We start from the raw sequence: 16,512 nt of genomic DNA, 5'->3' as shown, positions 1-16,512 counted from the left end.
ACCACTTTATACCTTTCTTGGAGAGTCATAATTCACACCAGCAATTTCAAGGCTCTGAAACATCCTGCAGTAACAAAACTGTTATGTTTTCTTTAAACCAAAGTTTGTGAAAAAACTACTCTTTGGAATCCTATTGAGTGGTGCCTGCCAACTTCTTCCCCAAACTCATGTCTCACATATGTTACACTTTGGAACATCATTGGTTGAACCCAAACTAAGGTGATTCATTCATTTTAGCTCACAACTTTGTATACTATGAAGTTAGAAGGTATGATCTTGGTTTTGATGAGCTTTCCACAAACTGTCAAGAAAATTCTAGCTGGGAAGAGGGCAAGGCCATGCTTAGACAAGCTTGAGGATCTGTGAGGTCACTCTACACAAAGACCTCAAGCTCTTTTTCAAGTTGTCAGATTCCCCTCTGCCACAGCCAGTGCTTTGGTAGTGAGTGGCTGCCAGCCCAGAGGTCTCTGAGCTATTGAAGGCTTCCTTGTCTATGCATTGCAGCCATTGAGGATGGGCCTTTTTAGGACAGAAACTGAGGGGAAACTGGTTTTCTAACTTCCTCCTCCAAATTGGAGTCACACCTGTTCCATCTTGGATGGTGTAAACATAGAGTTCCTTGTTGGTGTTAGAAGTAAACCTTGTGTTAGATGTTGAATAACAGGAGTCACTGTGCACTTACTCCCCATGTAGGATCTCTGAACTTAATGTGTTATACTATGTGAATTAATGCTATAACTAGTACTCAAACAGTACTTTACACTTTGTGTTTCTGTGTGGGTGCATACTGTTGAAATCTTTACTTAATACATACTAAATTGATCTTCTGTAAATAAAGAGAATTGAAAATGAATCTTGATGTGAATTGAATGGGAGAGGGAGCAGGAGATGGGAGGGTTGCAAGTGGGAGGGAAGTTATGGGGGGGAAGCCATTGTAATCCAAAAGCTGTACTTTGGAAATGTATATTTATTAAATAAAAGTTAAAAAAAGAAGATGTTGAATAACACAAATGAATGTTTATTTGACTCAGTGAGTTGCCTGTGGGTGTCTTCTCTCTATGGTCTCTTGTCTTCTTCCTCCAAGATCCTCTTGGTCTTTCTGAACACTTTAGCTTTTTCTTAAAGCCCAGGATCCCAGATGATGGATTCTTTTTTGTAGCCAGAGGAGATTTGCTATGATTTTCAGGTCTACGTAAGTGAAGCCACATCTTTGGCTCCTATTGGTGCTCTCAAAAGCATTCAGTAAGTGTCCTCCTACACTCCCAGAGTCTGCCTCATTTCTCTGGCTTCACCAAACTCTTTCCTTCTCCCAGATAAGGTGGAAGCAAGGGAAGAAGAAGAATCTGGAGAGAGGCTGGCGCCATGGCTCACTAGGCTAATCCTCCGCCTTGCAGCGCTGGCACACCGGGTTCTAGTCCCGGTCGGGGCGCCGGATTCTGTCCCGGTTGCCCCTCTTCCACACCAGCTCTCTGCTGTGGCCAGGGAGTGCAGTGCAGGATGGCTCAAGTGCTTGGGCCCTGCACCCCATGGGAGACCAGGAAAAGTTCCTGGCTCCTGCCATCGGATCAGTGCGGTACGCCAGCCGCAGTGCACCACGGTGGCCATTGGAGGGTAAACCAACGGCAAAGGAGGACCTTTCTGTCTCTCTCTCTCACTGTCCACTCTGCCTGTCAAAAAAAAAAAAAAAAAAAAATCTGGATAGGCTAGGAGCTCTGTGGCCGGATCACCCAGAGGTTTGTGGATAACTAGGCTTTGGGGGCTGAGGGACATTCAGGAACTTCAAATTCCACACTTACCACTTCGGCTTCAGCAGCTCTACTGTTTTATATCCTGCAGCTGCAGGAAAGAGATTCCTTGGAAAATATCCTAAAAGATAGTTGAAGACAGTAGACCTAGTTCAGCAACACGCAGGCATGAAGCTGCTTCTCAGAACCCTCCAGGGACAGGATGCTGTCATTCCATATTTGGTTGCATGTTGCATGGAACAGAAATCTTCTTCCCTGGGACTTCTACCCATTTGTCCTAGTTCTGCTTTCTGGAGTCAGACAGAAATAGTTTAAACTAATTTCCAGCTTGCAACTCTACCGAGGCAGAGACCTTGTTAATTTGGCTCTTTGGCACAACTTTTTCAATGGAAAAACCAATGGGAATTTAATAAACTTAATAAATGATTATTAAATAAATGAATAAGGTCCTTCATGTATCCATTGTAAGTCTTGACTCTTAAAACCTGGCACATCTCAGGGCTCATATGATAACAATCTCTCCAACCCTCCTCCAGCTGTGCCTTCTCTGGCAAAGAAGTCCTAAATGGAGTGGGAATATGCTCAGTATCTTTGGACAGGGGGAAAGGACCCTTGGGGTATAATGTATTCTGCCTGGTGCATTTGAAAAAACAGGCACTGCAAAAAGGCAATTTGATAGCCATGATGAAAGTACCAGCCCCATGTCAGGGACCAGGGTCCTGCTTGTTAGTAGTCATCAATGGTCATGATCGATGTTGTGGACATAATAAGCACTGGAAAATCCCACCAGCTCTCATGATAAGGCCAAACACTTCACCATTAGAAATTCATTCCATTGGGTAACGTACTTACCCGTCTTCTAAATAGTTACAATGAGTTGCCAGTACCTTGGAGTGAATTACTTTTTCTGATTATTTTCTTTCAGGGTAAGAAACCCTGAAAGTGCTGGTTCTAGGGAAGAACTGGGCATCAGGGGTAGATGGAGCAAAGGCAAGAGAACTGGAGGTTGAGAAGAAATCACATCTTGTGTACTTGGCATTAATCTTAAGAATCTACAAGCTGCTTCAGTTTGGAAAAGGACATTTGGGCTAGGAGAGACATTGGTCTGGCTCTGTGGGAAGCCTCTGAAAGTGCAGAACCTCTTTCTCTGCCTTTGTGAGTCTTCCATGTGCATCTAGAGTAATGGGACCAGGGTACTCACACATCAGGGGAGAGGTGCTGGGTGCAGTCATGTGGCTAGCAGACTGTTAGGGAAGGTGTCCAAGCTTGCCTGGACCCATCTTCTCAACCACAGAAGGGAAAAACCAATCCCTGACCAGCACGCCGCTGATTATTCACCATGTGACGAAGGGTTACTTCCTGTGCAGGACATTCACATTTCTTAAGAAACTCTTTCCCAATCAAAGTGAGTGACAATTTTAGAAAACAAAGGCCCCTGTTTTCTTCCTCTATGTGTGTCTCCTGGCTTCCCTTCACTTCCCCCAAATCACACACCCTACCCCGAGAAAAGATTGGCTATGGGAATGTGGGTGCTCATGTTGGGGTCTTGTGAAGCAAAGGGAATCAGAAAACACATCTACCTGTCCTGGTGGAAGCTGACTTACTGTACTGACATCTCCCTTGGTTCTTACAGCCAAATGTTGCCTTTCTTTCTTGTTTCCTTTACAGATAATGTAACTAATATCATTATCTTTGTGGGGGTGTGTTTACTATTCTGAGATCACATTAACATTACTCACTTAACGATTTGCAATGTTTTGAAACCCACGTGTCTCACAGGATCCCTGAGTGGGATTTTTTTTTTCTCTGTCTGATGCTTTGATTGATAAGGATCAGTCATGACCATGACCTTTAAGATGCACAGTCTTGGGGCCAGTGCTGTGGTGCAGCGAGTTAACGCCCTGGCCTAAGTGCTGGCATCCCATATGGGCGCCAGTTCGAGACCCAGCTGCTCCACTTCCGATCCAGCTCTCTGTTGTGGCCTAGGAAAGCAGTAGAAGATGACCCAAGTCCTTGCGCCCCTGTACCCATGTGAGAGACCTGGAAGAAGCTCCAGGTTCCTGGCTCCTGGCTTCAGATCAGCACAGCTCTGGCCATTGCAGCCAATTGGGGAGTGAAACAGCAGATGGAAGACCTCTCTCTCTCTCTCTCTCTCTCTCTCTCTCCTCTCTCTTTCTCTGCCTCTGCCTCTCTCTGTGTAACTCTGACTTTCAAATAAATAAATCTTAAAAAAAAAAAAAAGATGCACAGTCTGGAGGGTGTGGGGTTGAACAAAAGGCAACAACGGCCACCCTATTAGTGAGATCACTGTTTGTTTTTGTTTTTGCTCTTAATTTTATGGATCTCTGTTAACTCCTGCTCAGCAAATAACAGTGCATGGCTTCATTGCTGGATGGATTCTTTCTGAACTGGCAAAGAGCCCAGGAAGCTGCTCTAGGCTGCCCAGACTGAGCATCTGGGACTGAAACTGAAGTTGTCAAAGGTGGCTTCTTGGGCTTTCAGTTCCGGTTGATTAAATGGATAACAAAATGCTGTATTCTCTGCCTGTCTAATGGCAGGACCTGTGCACTGGGCTGGCGGGGGGCAGGGAGTGAGAGTAAAGACCAATAATGGATCATCCCACAGTCTAGTGGAAAAACTGGCATATAAGTGTGGTAGATCCCTCACAAAGAACACAGCCCATCAGAGAAAGTGGTTGATCCTCAAGGAGGTGTAGAGGAGTGGGAGGGGGTGGGAAAGTAAGAGAAGACAGATAGAAAATTCTGGGTCTTTGTGGGAAAGCAGAATTATCCAATTGGGGGATGAAATGCAAATATATTATAAATGTAAGGAAGGGAACAGCATGATGCCTTGGGGAACTTACAGAAACTTGATGTCAAGGGTCTAAGCTAAGGAGAGAGAAGGGAGAAGAGTAGAGATGAAAGAGGGCCAGATCACAGAGCTCTTGCAGGCCCCTCCGCTGGGTTTTTATTCTATCATGTAAGCAATAGGAGCCACTGACTTACCCTTGTCAGACTTTCATTTTAGAAAGGTCCCATGGATAGCTGTAGGGAGAATGGGCTTGAAAGTGGTGAGAAAGAAGGCAGGAAAAGGTGTTGGGAGGCTGTTGGAATAATTCAAGGAAGATGTGAAGATTGGCAAGGAAGGCAGTGGGAGCGTGGAAATGTTAGAGAAAGCATTTTCAGGAGTCCATGGACAGGTAGTAGAGGGGTGAAGCTGAGAGTTAAAGAAAAATGAGGCCAGCGCCGCGGCTCACTAGGCTAATCCTCCGCCTTGCTGCGCCGGCACACCGGGTTCTAGTCCTGGTCGGGGCACCGGATTCTGTCCTGGTTGCCCCTCTTCCAGGCCAGCTCTCTGCTGTGGCCAGGGAGTACAGTGGAGGATGGCCCAAGTCCTTGGGCTCTGCACCCCATGGGAGACCAGGAGAAGTGCCTGGCTCCTGCCATCGGATCAGCGCGGTGCGCCTGCTGCAGCGCGCCGGCTGTGGCAGCCATTGGAGGGTGAACCAACGGCAAAGGAAGACCTTTCTCTCTGTCTCTCTCTCTCACTGTCCACTCTGCCTGTCAAAAAAAAAAAAAGAAAAAGAAAAAATAAAAAATAAAATGAGAAATCTAAAATCACACCCAGAATTCTGGCTTGAGTAACTATAGATGGTAAGGAAACAAGCGATGTAAGATGATCAATATGACCACAGTAACTGAAACCCTGGGAAGTCACATATAAGGGAGGACTACTGTTTTTAATTGGTTATGTGATTTGATGCTCAAAAGAGAACTAAAAAGTGGGGATGTTTGCATGTAGGTGGTGCAGAGGATGGGGAGAGGATGCCTATGTCCTGTGAGAAGAGCAGGAAGCCATGGACAGGTCCTTTAGCTCATCAACTTACATAGCCATTAAAGGAAGGAGCCAAAACAGAGAAGAGGGTTTGGGGTTGAAGAGACTGGTCTGTGGTGTCACATGCTTTGGGAAGGGCAGTGAGGTAAAGAGTAAGAGTACCCACAGGATGGGGGCAATTGGTAAGCATAGCCAAAGGCAGCCCTCAGAGGGCAGAGGAGGTACAGATGGGATAGTGAAGGAGGCAGAGGGGAGTGGAGGGGATGCATGTGAGAGGGCAGTACCAATAGAGAATACATAGGCTTGCCTATGAAATGGAGGAAAAATCTTCAAAAGAATCAATCTTCAAAAGAGAACTATTGCTTTTGTATGAAAGCTTTTGTAGGGTAGACTGACAGGACAAGAAAGGTGGATTTTTAACACTGAGAACTTCTCACTGTGTTCCAGGACCCAGGCAAGGCACTTTGGCATTAAAGTCCTGAATATTTTTCTTCCATCTCATTCTTTCATTTTCCTCCATGATTTTGCTGTCTCTTCCCTTCCCTGTTCAGATTCTGCCTCTGCTGTAACTGGGCTTACACCTGAAGACATTTGAGATCCAAGGCAATCTTACAAAGCTTTCCTGATGTTTTTAATACAGAGGCTAACACTAATAACTAATAAATGTTAAACAGCATTGAATAAAGTAATTGTACCCTAATAAACCTTTAAAGAAGAACTTAGACAAAAATGCTGTTAAAATGCAAATAGAGCCATAGCCATATCAGAGGCAATCAAATGATGAGCATGTATGCCAGTTGTGTGTCCACCATACAGAATTAGCCTTCCCCTGTGTTGTTTCCAAGCATATTCTAAAACCAGGTCCTTGTAACTATATAATTACAGAATAATAACCACTGATCTCAAAGAGCTGGCACCTCAAATAACTGGAAACTGAAAATGCAGCTATGACAGTAACAGAGGAGACACACCTTTCTGAGAGCAGAGGTGGCGAAATGAAAGAAGTAATGGGCGGAACACTTGTTAGGGTTTCCAACTTCTCTAACTTGGAAGAAGTCATTAGGTGAATAAATAGCACACTCCCACTCACCCATCAGAAGCCAGAATGACCTAGTGGGTAGACGGGGAGCAGTACAAGAAGTCTAAGTGTTTCCGCATTTAATAGAGCTCAGGATCCAGTGGGGCCTTAGATAGTCTGTGAAGTAGGCCAAGTTTAAGCTCCTCCCATTCTTTCTTCCAGAATCCTTCTTCCTAGAAAACAGCTTCTGTATTACAAGCACATAGAAAATACCAGGCACATATCAAGCACTGAAAATAGTAACTCATAGGTACTTTGTAGTTACCCTATGGAGCAAATGCTATTATCCACAGTTTACAAAGAAACTAAGGTTTGTAGGGTTAAATAATCTGGTCAGAATACATTGCTATGTCATGGCAAATTTAAGATTTATGTCTAATATAGTTGTAACTGACTTTTATGTTTATGCCTTTAATCATTTAGCAACAGGCTATAACCAAGGTATAACCTTTGAATTTTGTTCACAGTTGGTTTTTACTTCTTTTTAAAGTGTTACTCTTCTTAACGTTTTTTGGGGTTGAAAAGGACTTTAAGAATCTCTAATACTGCACAGGTCACCACTTGCTTTGATATATAGTGTATTCTTGAAAACATGAAAATCAAATGTATGGATATAAAGCAATAGACTTGGATGCTATTTGGTTCAGAGGTAAAAGAGATCCCAGAAATTTTTTAAAAATTCTAAAAATGCTAACCATGCCTTTTACGTTGCATACTGTACCTGACAATATAGTTCCAGAATTTTACTGTGCTCTTTGATTTTTTTTTTCATAATTGAACATACAATCAACCCATGCTTCATTGAGCATCTGGTTGATATAAAGCTGTGCCGCTTATAGAACACCTAATGATCTCTATTTTTATCTTAATTTTATTAAACTGATGAGACCTCTCTACTTATTTTCACTAATATCAGCACTTTCTGTTTCCCACTCATTTTTGTAAAATACAATCACGTATCTAGACAATTACAGGAACCATCCATTACCAAGATGGCACTGCTGTTAAAAAATAAAAATGCACAGTTGGGGCCAGCACTGTAGTGCAGCGGGTTAACACCATGGCATGAAGCACTGACATCCCATATGGGCGCTGGTTCTAGTCCTGGTTGCTCCACTTCACATCCAGCTCTCTGCTGTGGCCTGGGAAAGCAGTAGAAGATGGCCTAAGTCCTTGGGCCCCTGCACCCATGTGGGAGACCCGGAAGAAGCTCCTGGCTCCTGGCTTCAGATCAGCACAGCTCCGGCCGTTGCAGCCAATTGGGGAGTGAAACAGCAGATGGAAGACCTTTCTCTCTCTTCCTCTCCTCTCTCTGTGTAACTCTGACTTTCAAATAAAAACAAATAAATCTTTTTAAAAAAGTGCACAGTTGGGGCCGGCATTATGGCACAGCAGGTAAAGTCACTGCCTGCCATGCCGGCATCCCATATGGGTGCTGGTTCGAGTCCTGGCTGCTCCACTTCCGATCCAGCTCTCTTCTATGGCCTAGGAAAGCAATAGAAGATGGCCCAGGTGCTTGGGCCCTTGCACCCGCGTGGGAGACCAGGGAGAAGCTCCTGACTCCTGGCTTCAGATCAGCGCAGCTCTGCCCATTGCGGCCAACTGGGGAATGAACCAGCGGATAGAAGACCTCTCTCTCTCTCGCTCTACCTCTCCTTTCTCTGTGTAACTCTGACTTTCAAGTAAATAAATAAATCTTTAAAAAAAAAAAAAAAGTGCACAGTTGTGGGGCTCCAGTATGGGAAAGCTCCAGTGTCAGTGAATGAACAACTGAACTCAATGTGTGCAGAAACAATTTAGTGGTAAAAATGTCTAATATATTGAAAATTTTGGCTCTATGGGAGTTAGATATATGAAAGTCAGAGAATATAAATATATATAATTAGTTTAGCAAATATTTAAGGAGAGCATAAAGAATGACCTGCCACTCCTTGGTCCTTTTAAATGGACCAGTTAATTGGGATCATATTAGGGCTTAAGAAGGATGGCATTAATTTTTTTTTTTTTTTTGCTAGACTTCTTAGTGACCACTATATAGCTTCTTTGCGATGAAGGTGTTCAGTATACATTTATCAAGAATATATATTAGGCACCAGGAACTAGTCCAGGGGTTGAGGACAGAGAGACACTGTGAGGAGTCTTAATGAATTTCTAGAGCAAGGGGACAAAAATAGATAGGTAGGTGACTCCATTATAATGCAGTGAAAATATTGCTAGACTATAAGCAGGATACTAAGGGAACATAGAGAAGGAATCTGAGACCAGTGAGAATTCATAGAAAGCTTCCTGAAGAATAGTGGGAATTAGTGAAGCACGGAGTGGAGCAAGTGTGTTTCAGTCAGAGGAAATGACATCAGCAAAGATGTGGGGCTGTATTTGGGGCTGCAGCTCTGAATCTCTGTAAGACAGGCAGAGATGAGGATGGAGTGGTGTGGAGAAACCGGGTCATGCAATGTATTACATGGAATCTCAAGTCAATGTATATAAAATTAGACCTTGTACAAATAGCTTCTCATTCAGTACTTTCTGCAGAAATGCTGGAGTAATTTTGATTTTCTCTTAAATATAACCAAAACCACTTTTCTACTCCATGAGGGCAAACTCTGAAGAGCCTTTGAATAATATCCTACTAAAATACAAGTTAGGAACATGCTGCAACCCAGAAGAGCAATTAATCCAAAGGATCACAGTGAACAAACTAAATTTCTAACTAAACCTCGGGAAATGAGAAGCCCTCAATTTTTCCATAGCTGAAATCATATCACAGGAGGGGGATCACCAAAATGACTAGGCTTAGTCTTTAGACAGATTCATTTCCTTAGAATGAATGGAAGCAGCAGACTATAATAATCCTGCCGTGATCTCTAGGGGCCTTTTATGTTATAGAAGCACCCATCTCAGTTACTTTCAAACTCATGAATTGTAGCTACAACAGCCTGAAACCTCTCCTGGGAACACCATGACCCCTGCCCAGGACCACTATGCAAACTGTCAGTGTTCCTTGTCTCACTGTTCCACACCCTCAGGTTTCTGATTCTCTACATCTTCACGCTCCAGATGTATTACTTCCTACCCCTTTTCCTAACATCTGTATTGAAATATCATTCTCATTCCACACAATTTACTCAATTTAAGTGCAACGGCTTTCCATATATTCAGAGTTGTACATTCATTATCACATTCATTTTAGAATGTTTTTGGCACCCCAAAAAGAAACCCCATGCCCCTTAGCCTTCACTATCCAACTTCCCATGCCCCTGAACCCTAGATAAGCACTGATCTGCTATCTCTGTAGATCTACTTATCCTGGAAGTTTCATCTAAATGGAATCATAGAATGTGTGGCCTTTTGTGACTGGGCTGTTTCACTGGCTCTTTCTTGATAACCTGACATATGCTTTGTTGACCTTGGAACCTTGTCCTTGGACACTACCTGGGTATTCTCCTGTTGGCTTCATGCACTGTGTGATCTCAGTCCTCCAAACATGCTGAACATATACCGACTTAATCTCTGAGGTTGATAGCTAGGCAAGTGAAGGCAAAGGTAGGACAAGATGGAAGTACGTAAGATAGAATCAGATCACTCCCCCAGAAGTTCCTAGTTGTCTTTCCCACTAGTTGACTTTCTATCACCCCAAGCCATGAGGTAAGGTTGAAGAGTGGGAAGGAATGTTCTCCAAAGTGTGTACCTTTAAGGCAACAGCATTTCTTTCTTGATTTCTCTCCTTTGATGTATCTTTGGCACAGTCCAACTTCAATAGTATCAGACATACCTGACTGTTCTGATGGCTGCATGGTCAGCTTAGGGAATGTTCTTGGGCTGTATCGAACCCTTTCTCTTGGCACACTAATGATTCTAGAGAAAAGCAGGAAGAAGTGATACCACCCTCTTCACCGCTGAAAGATGGCATGTACTTTTGTGTTACCAAAGAAGAGTGTGGCTCTTTCAGAGTTTGCCATGACATATCACAATGATTTACTGTACTTTTAATTCCACCAAATTCCCTTGGAGAGTATCACTTAAATGAGAGCTGTGAGTCCTCTGTACACATTTTTCTGCAGGGACTGTGGAACATGCTTTGCTGTTACACAGGGTAAATCTTGCATGTACTATCAACAGGTGGGAGAAAAAGCAACTTTCTTTTGATGTTACATTACAGTATTTCTTTCAAAGAAAGCATTGAGTACACGGATGGTGACCCAAATGGTGACATGAGATACCTTGACATCTTCTACTATCCCCACCCTCACCCCCACCCCAAGTCACTTCAGTTTCGCCAGGAAATACAGCAGTGACTGGACCTTAGGAACCTTATGATGGGATTATGAGTTCAGACAAAAAGGGAACCAGGAGGAGGAACTGTTCATCAGTACCCATCCTCACCCACGCATCTATAATTACCAACAATGGTTGCAGCGCAACCCACAAACATAAACACTCTGAGCTGGCTGAAGCCCAAGGCTCTATTTATAGCCTCTTTGGCCCTACTAATAGCCTCAATATTTTCCTTTAAACACACCCCACATTGGACACGGGTGCAGGGGCAGTCTCAGCTGTGAAATGAGGCAGCAACTATATACCTTCACTTTCATCATTGTCCATGTACAAACTAGGTGAGCAAAAACATCCAGCTATTCTGACAGGCACATCTCAAAATAAACATTTTCCTGGGCAGGGTAGACAGAAATGCAGAGCCAAAGGACTTGCAACTCAGACTTGGAAATTATAGGGTTTAATTGGGAGGTGTGACAGTGGCACGTCATCTTTGCTTGTGCATTTTGCTGAACTGTGTTTGTTCAGGCAAGACAGGAAGTGGTTGAGAAGAAGTATGACACAGTGGAAAGAGCAAGGGCTGAGGAGTTAGCTCTGTGTTCAGCTGGATGGCCTTAAACGTGTTTCTTGATCTCTCTGAACCTCAATATTCTCTTTTGTAAAATAGGAATACTAAAAAGAAAATATAAGGTTTCAAAGACAGCTTTTACAATCAATATAGCATATATATCTTTAAAATAGGAACTTTTATGGTATTATTATTAATGATTCATTATTATACATCAAAATGTATGAAATATTTGGAACATATAACTCACCATGCATAATTCTGTCATGTTTCTGAGATGATCCATTTTATCTTTAAAAGACTTTAAAGAATTTAAAGGTATTTTTATAGATTTTTCTCCTACATAGCTGATGTTAAAGTTATTTCAGAAAGTTGAGAATAAATTCATTTGTTCCATATTTTTGTAATTTCAGTGTTCAAAGATGATATCTATTTATGTTGCATATGTGTGAAATCCATTTCTTTTACATTTTGAAACCCATTTGATTGTATTGACAAATGATATTATATCTATCTTAATGTTGAAGACAACAAAGCACAGAAATTTGATATCTTGGTAAAAGTTTAGTTAATCTCAAATGTAGAGGCCATCGCAGTCATTGTAACCAAAGAGGCCATTGTAATCAAGTGCCTTCTACACCCAGAGACATGGGTATTCAGCTCCTGCTTGAACCCATCGAGAACTAGGGAAGTCAGAGGCCATCCATTCCATTATGGAGCCACCCAAATGGTTAAGAATCCTTCCTCCCGTTGGGCCCAAGTTGGTCTCTTGTTCCTCTCTATTGGTCTTGCTTATCCCTTGGGAACAATGTCCTCCTCTATGTGATGGCCCTTTAGACTTCAAGGAATAAGAGTATGGCCATCCAAGTCTTCCCATCTCCAGGTTAGCATTCTTGGCTCTTTCCATAGCTATGGGAAAATTTCTGATCTCTCACTCAGTAAGTTATTTTTATAAATATTAAAAATAATTTTTGAACATTACTAGTGACTCATCCTTCATTTTCTTTTTAGCTGCATTTGATTCTCCATATATGAACTGCATCCAGATGTGTAAACTACATGGACTTCATTTTCCTCTCTGTCCCTCAACTGCTTTGAGGCCATTCCTTTTCTCTAAGTCTGATGATGAAAATTTAAAGAATACAGATCCCATTTAGCTTTTATATTAATCCAAGCTGAAAGTATTTTGTAAGTAAATCTATAGCAAATTAAAATATACAGTATCATATACAGTAAAATATCATATACAGTAAAAAAGAAATTATTTAAGTATTCATCTTCAAGTTTTCTATGTGAGTATAGATAATTATCCATGTGTCCTTGAAAACATCATATACATTTGTATGTGAACATGCATAAAATTTTTTCTACAAAATCCTATTGTGCATTCATTATACTGGGACTAAATTGGTATTTACTTGATCATAGTTCTTCTTTTTTTAAAAAAATTTTTATTTATTTATTTTTTTATTTTATTTATTTATTTTTTTGACAGGCAGAGTGGACAGTGAGAGAGAGAGACAGAGAGAAAGGTCTTCCTTTTGCCGTTGGTTCACCCTCCAATGGCCGCCGCGGCCGGCGCACTGCGGCCGGCGCACCGCGCTGATCCGATGGCAGGAGCCAGGTGCTTTTCCTGGTCTCCCATGGGGTGCAGGGCCCAAGCACTTGGGCCATCCTCCACTGCCTTCCAGGGCCACAGCAGAGAGCTGGCCTGGAAGAGGGGCGACAGGGACAGAATCCGGCTCCCCAACCGGGACTAGAACCCGGTGTGCCGGCGCCGCTAGGCGGAGGATTAGCCTAGTGAGCCGCGGTGCCGGCCGATCATAGTTCTTCTAAGTTTAGCCTGTACATGAATGATGATGATGATGATAATGATGATAACAACAGCAATGACATTCGTAACCTACTGAGAGCTTGCCACTATGTTAGGCGCCATGTTAAATGGTATATCTTTTAATATTAAAAGTATGTGATAGATATTATTATACCTACTTATAGGCTAGGAAAATCAAGGCTCAGAGATTGAAGTATGCTTCCTCAGGTCTCTGGGTGAGTAATTGGCCACTGTCAGGTTCTGAGCTGTAGTTGTCTAATCCCAAAGTACAAACAGCTGCATTTCAAGTGGCTGCTGTTTAGTTATTTGTTGAAGGATGGCTATGGACAGAAACACAGGAGGAATACTACAAGAATTCATTCAAGTATGAGCTCAGAAGAGTGTACCAGCACCACACCTAACTGCAACCATGGCAAAAGCTCCTTGGGCAAAGGCTGGGAGGCACCTAGGGGACCCCAGATGCATAGCATGAGAGATGCAGCCTGGAGGATGAGTACAGAGAAGCTCAGTGACAAAAAGACCAAATGGAGGGATTAATCTATTTGCCTAGAGCCTAAGGTTACCTATATCTGTGACTAGGCTCCAGGGTCAATGCCAACAGGTACACAGTAGAGGCATCCATTTACATATCACAGAAGGATAAGCAGTAATTCTGTCTTATCTTGTCTCTAAAGCCTTGTTCACTAGTGTACTTGAAAACTAGCATGTACTTGGTGTGCTGTAATAGTTGAGACTTTGCAAATAGACTCCAAACAACATTTTGTGAATGAAATTACATTTAAAATGATCTAGGATAGATGAGTCCTTAATAACATCAATGATGATAATATATATTGTATAGTAATAATAGAACATTGTTAATCATTTTGTAAAGTGAAGAATTAACTGAGAAATCATTCCTACATTCCTTTTTAAAACCTAAAGATTATTTTATGATGTCAGATCACCTCTTGTTCACCTCTTGTAGATTGCAATATCTACCTCAAGCACAGAAAAATAATATATAAGCAAAGAGGAGCAGGAATCCCTCTGATAATAATTTATGTGTTGATGCCCTTGCCATTTACAATGTTTTCTCATATCTAATGTGTAAGTTTAGTTCAAACCAATATATTTATCCTGTTTTGTAATTTATAAAATTGTTTCCTGGGGGTAGGTATTGTGGCCCAATGGGTTAAACCACTGCTTGGGATGTCTGCATATCCCATATTGGAGTGCTGGTTTGAGCCCCAGGTACTCTGCTTCCAGTTCAGCTTCTTGCTAATGAACCTGGTAGGCAGCAGATGATGACTCAAGTACTTGGGCCCTGTCACTCATGTAGGAGACCAGGATGGTCCTAGATTTGCCCTGGCCTAGCCCTGGCTAGCCATTTGGGGAGTGAACTGGCTCGTGGAAGATTCTCTCTCTCTCTCTCTCTCTCTCTCTGACTCTGCCTTTGAAATAAAATAAATAAAAATTAAAAAAAAATTGTTTCCTACCACTACTCCCTTTGAACAGAGAAGGAAAAATGAGTCTCATGGAGAAGACAGCCAAGTTCATCCAGCTAGATAATGGTTACATCAGACCACTTAATGTTTTTTTGAAAGCCAGCATATCATTAAGTCAGGATTTTAATCCATGTCTTCTAAATCTAACATATCATGGAACTTTCAAGGCTTAAACACTGGATGATTTTTGAGCTATTTTGAGGAGAATGATAATTGACATTTAAAGATATCATGTCTCTTAGCAACCACAGTAGTTCCATGGAGTTCATTTGATCTTCAACAAGATTCACACCCTGAACCAGGCTAACTGACATTAAACTGTTGCCATCCTAAGTTCCCAGGGGCTATTGTGGAACATAGCATATTTTATTTCACAGGAGACAAGAAGAGAGAGAGGAGGGAGGGGGGAGAGATAGAGAGAGAGGGAGAGAGAGAAAATGAATGACTAATGGGCACATCATCTGCCAGAAATGGATCATGAAATTCTTGTTCTCTCCCTGCCCAGGACACAGTTGAGTTGCTGAAAGGGCAAGAACAAATCCTGGTTCACAACCCCAAAGGGAGGAGAGAATGTGAATTTCCTGTGTTTTGTATTCTCTCATAGTCAGGTGCTGTGGTATTCTAAAGAATCTGTTCTTTTCTGTGCCGCTAGAGATAAGCATCACTTGCTCTTTGAGAAAGTTTGGATATTTAAGTGTAATATTTGTTTTCTTCTCTCTCCTGATGTGTCCATTTCATAGTTGTTTGCATATTTTCATTTATCTCTATACAAACATAGTAAACATAATAAAAGCAATTTTTTTTTCTGAAAAAGAACAACCAAACAATATCACCATCCTAAATCATCAGCCATTTTCCTTTCAGAGTGTGCCACAGGAATGAGTGTGTACACCCAGTGCATCTGCAGATACAACAATGCGGCGTCCGCGTCTGTGCTTCCCTTAGGATTGGATTGTAAATAATCCTCATGCTTTGAGCACATTTCAGAATATTTTTCTGATCCTTAAAATGTGAAAATGACACAGGACAATATTAGCTTGTATTCCTGGAGGAGTAAAAGCCACAACGATAAAAACTTCAGGGAGAGACAGTCATTTGGCATAGCAGCTAAGAAGCTGTTGGAACACCTGCATCCCATATTGGAGTGTCTGGTATGGAATGATTGAATTCATTCAATGAATGATTGAATTCCAGCACCGTGCCTTTGCCTAACACCAGCTTCCTTCTAATGCTTACTCTGGGCATTTGGAAAGTGAACCAATGGATGGGAGAGCTCTGTCGCGCGCTCTCTCTCTCTCTCTCTCTCTCTCTCTCTATTAAATAACAATATAAACAAATACATCATTTTAAAATACTTCAGGGAAAATGAAAGATCTAACTGGATGAGTTAGATCACTTCCTTTTCATGGTAGCCTTCCCTGCTCCACATTAACAGGTTCCAATACTGACACAAGTCATTCACACACACAGGGTCCTGCATACAATAAGAGGATCACAGCACACTCTGCAATCAACACTCAGACCCTACTGTCAGGCACAGTGAGAGGCACAGGCCATGCCAACAGGAGGAAGATACATTTTCCTATTCTGGGGAAATTCAGAATCTAAAAGTGAGGATTAATGTTCGAACTAATGCTTTCAATACAATAGACAATAAACACCTGTAGAGGGGATCATGGATTTTAGAGAAGAGA

General features: G+C 42.1%; 1 protein-coding gene across 1 annotated transcript in view; it reads left to right on the top strand.

The window, feature by feature from the left end:
* The window catches only part of LOC127484203 (uncharacterized), a 187,356-nt gene that overhangs the window by 166,554 nt on the left and 4,290 nt on the right, over positions 1-16,512 (top strand). Inside the window, exon 5 of the mRNA XM_089313623.1 lies at positions 12,509-12,685. Within this exon, the coding sequence (XP_089169749.1) occupies positions 12,509-12,654 (146 nt within the window). The 3' untranslated portion in view covers positions 12,655-12,685. The remainder of the gene's footprint in view (positions 1-12,508; positions 12,686-16,512) is intronic.

This window comes from Oryctolagus cuniculus, chromosome 15, assembly GCF_051225735.1.
Source record: "Oryctolagus cuniculus isolate XC-2025 breed Fujian yellow rabbit chromosome 15, ASM5122573v1, whole genome shotgun sequence".
In the NCBI taxonomy this organism is placed as follows: domain Eukaryota; kingdom Metazoa; phylum Chordata; class Mammalia; order Lagomorpha; family Leporidae; genus Oryctolagus; species Oryctolagus cuniculus.
This window is presented reverse-complemented; position numbering and strand designations above follow the sequence as displayed.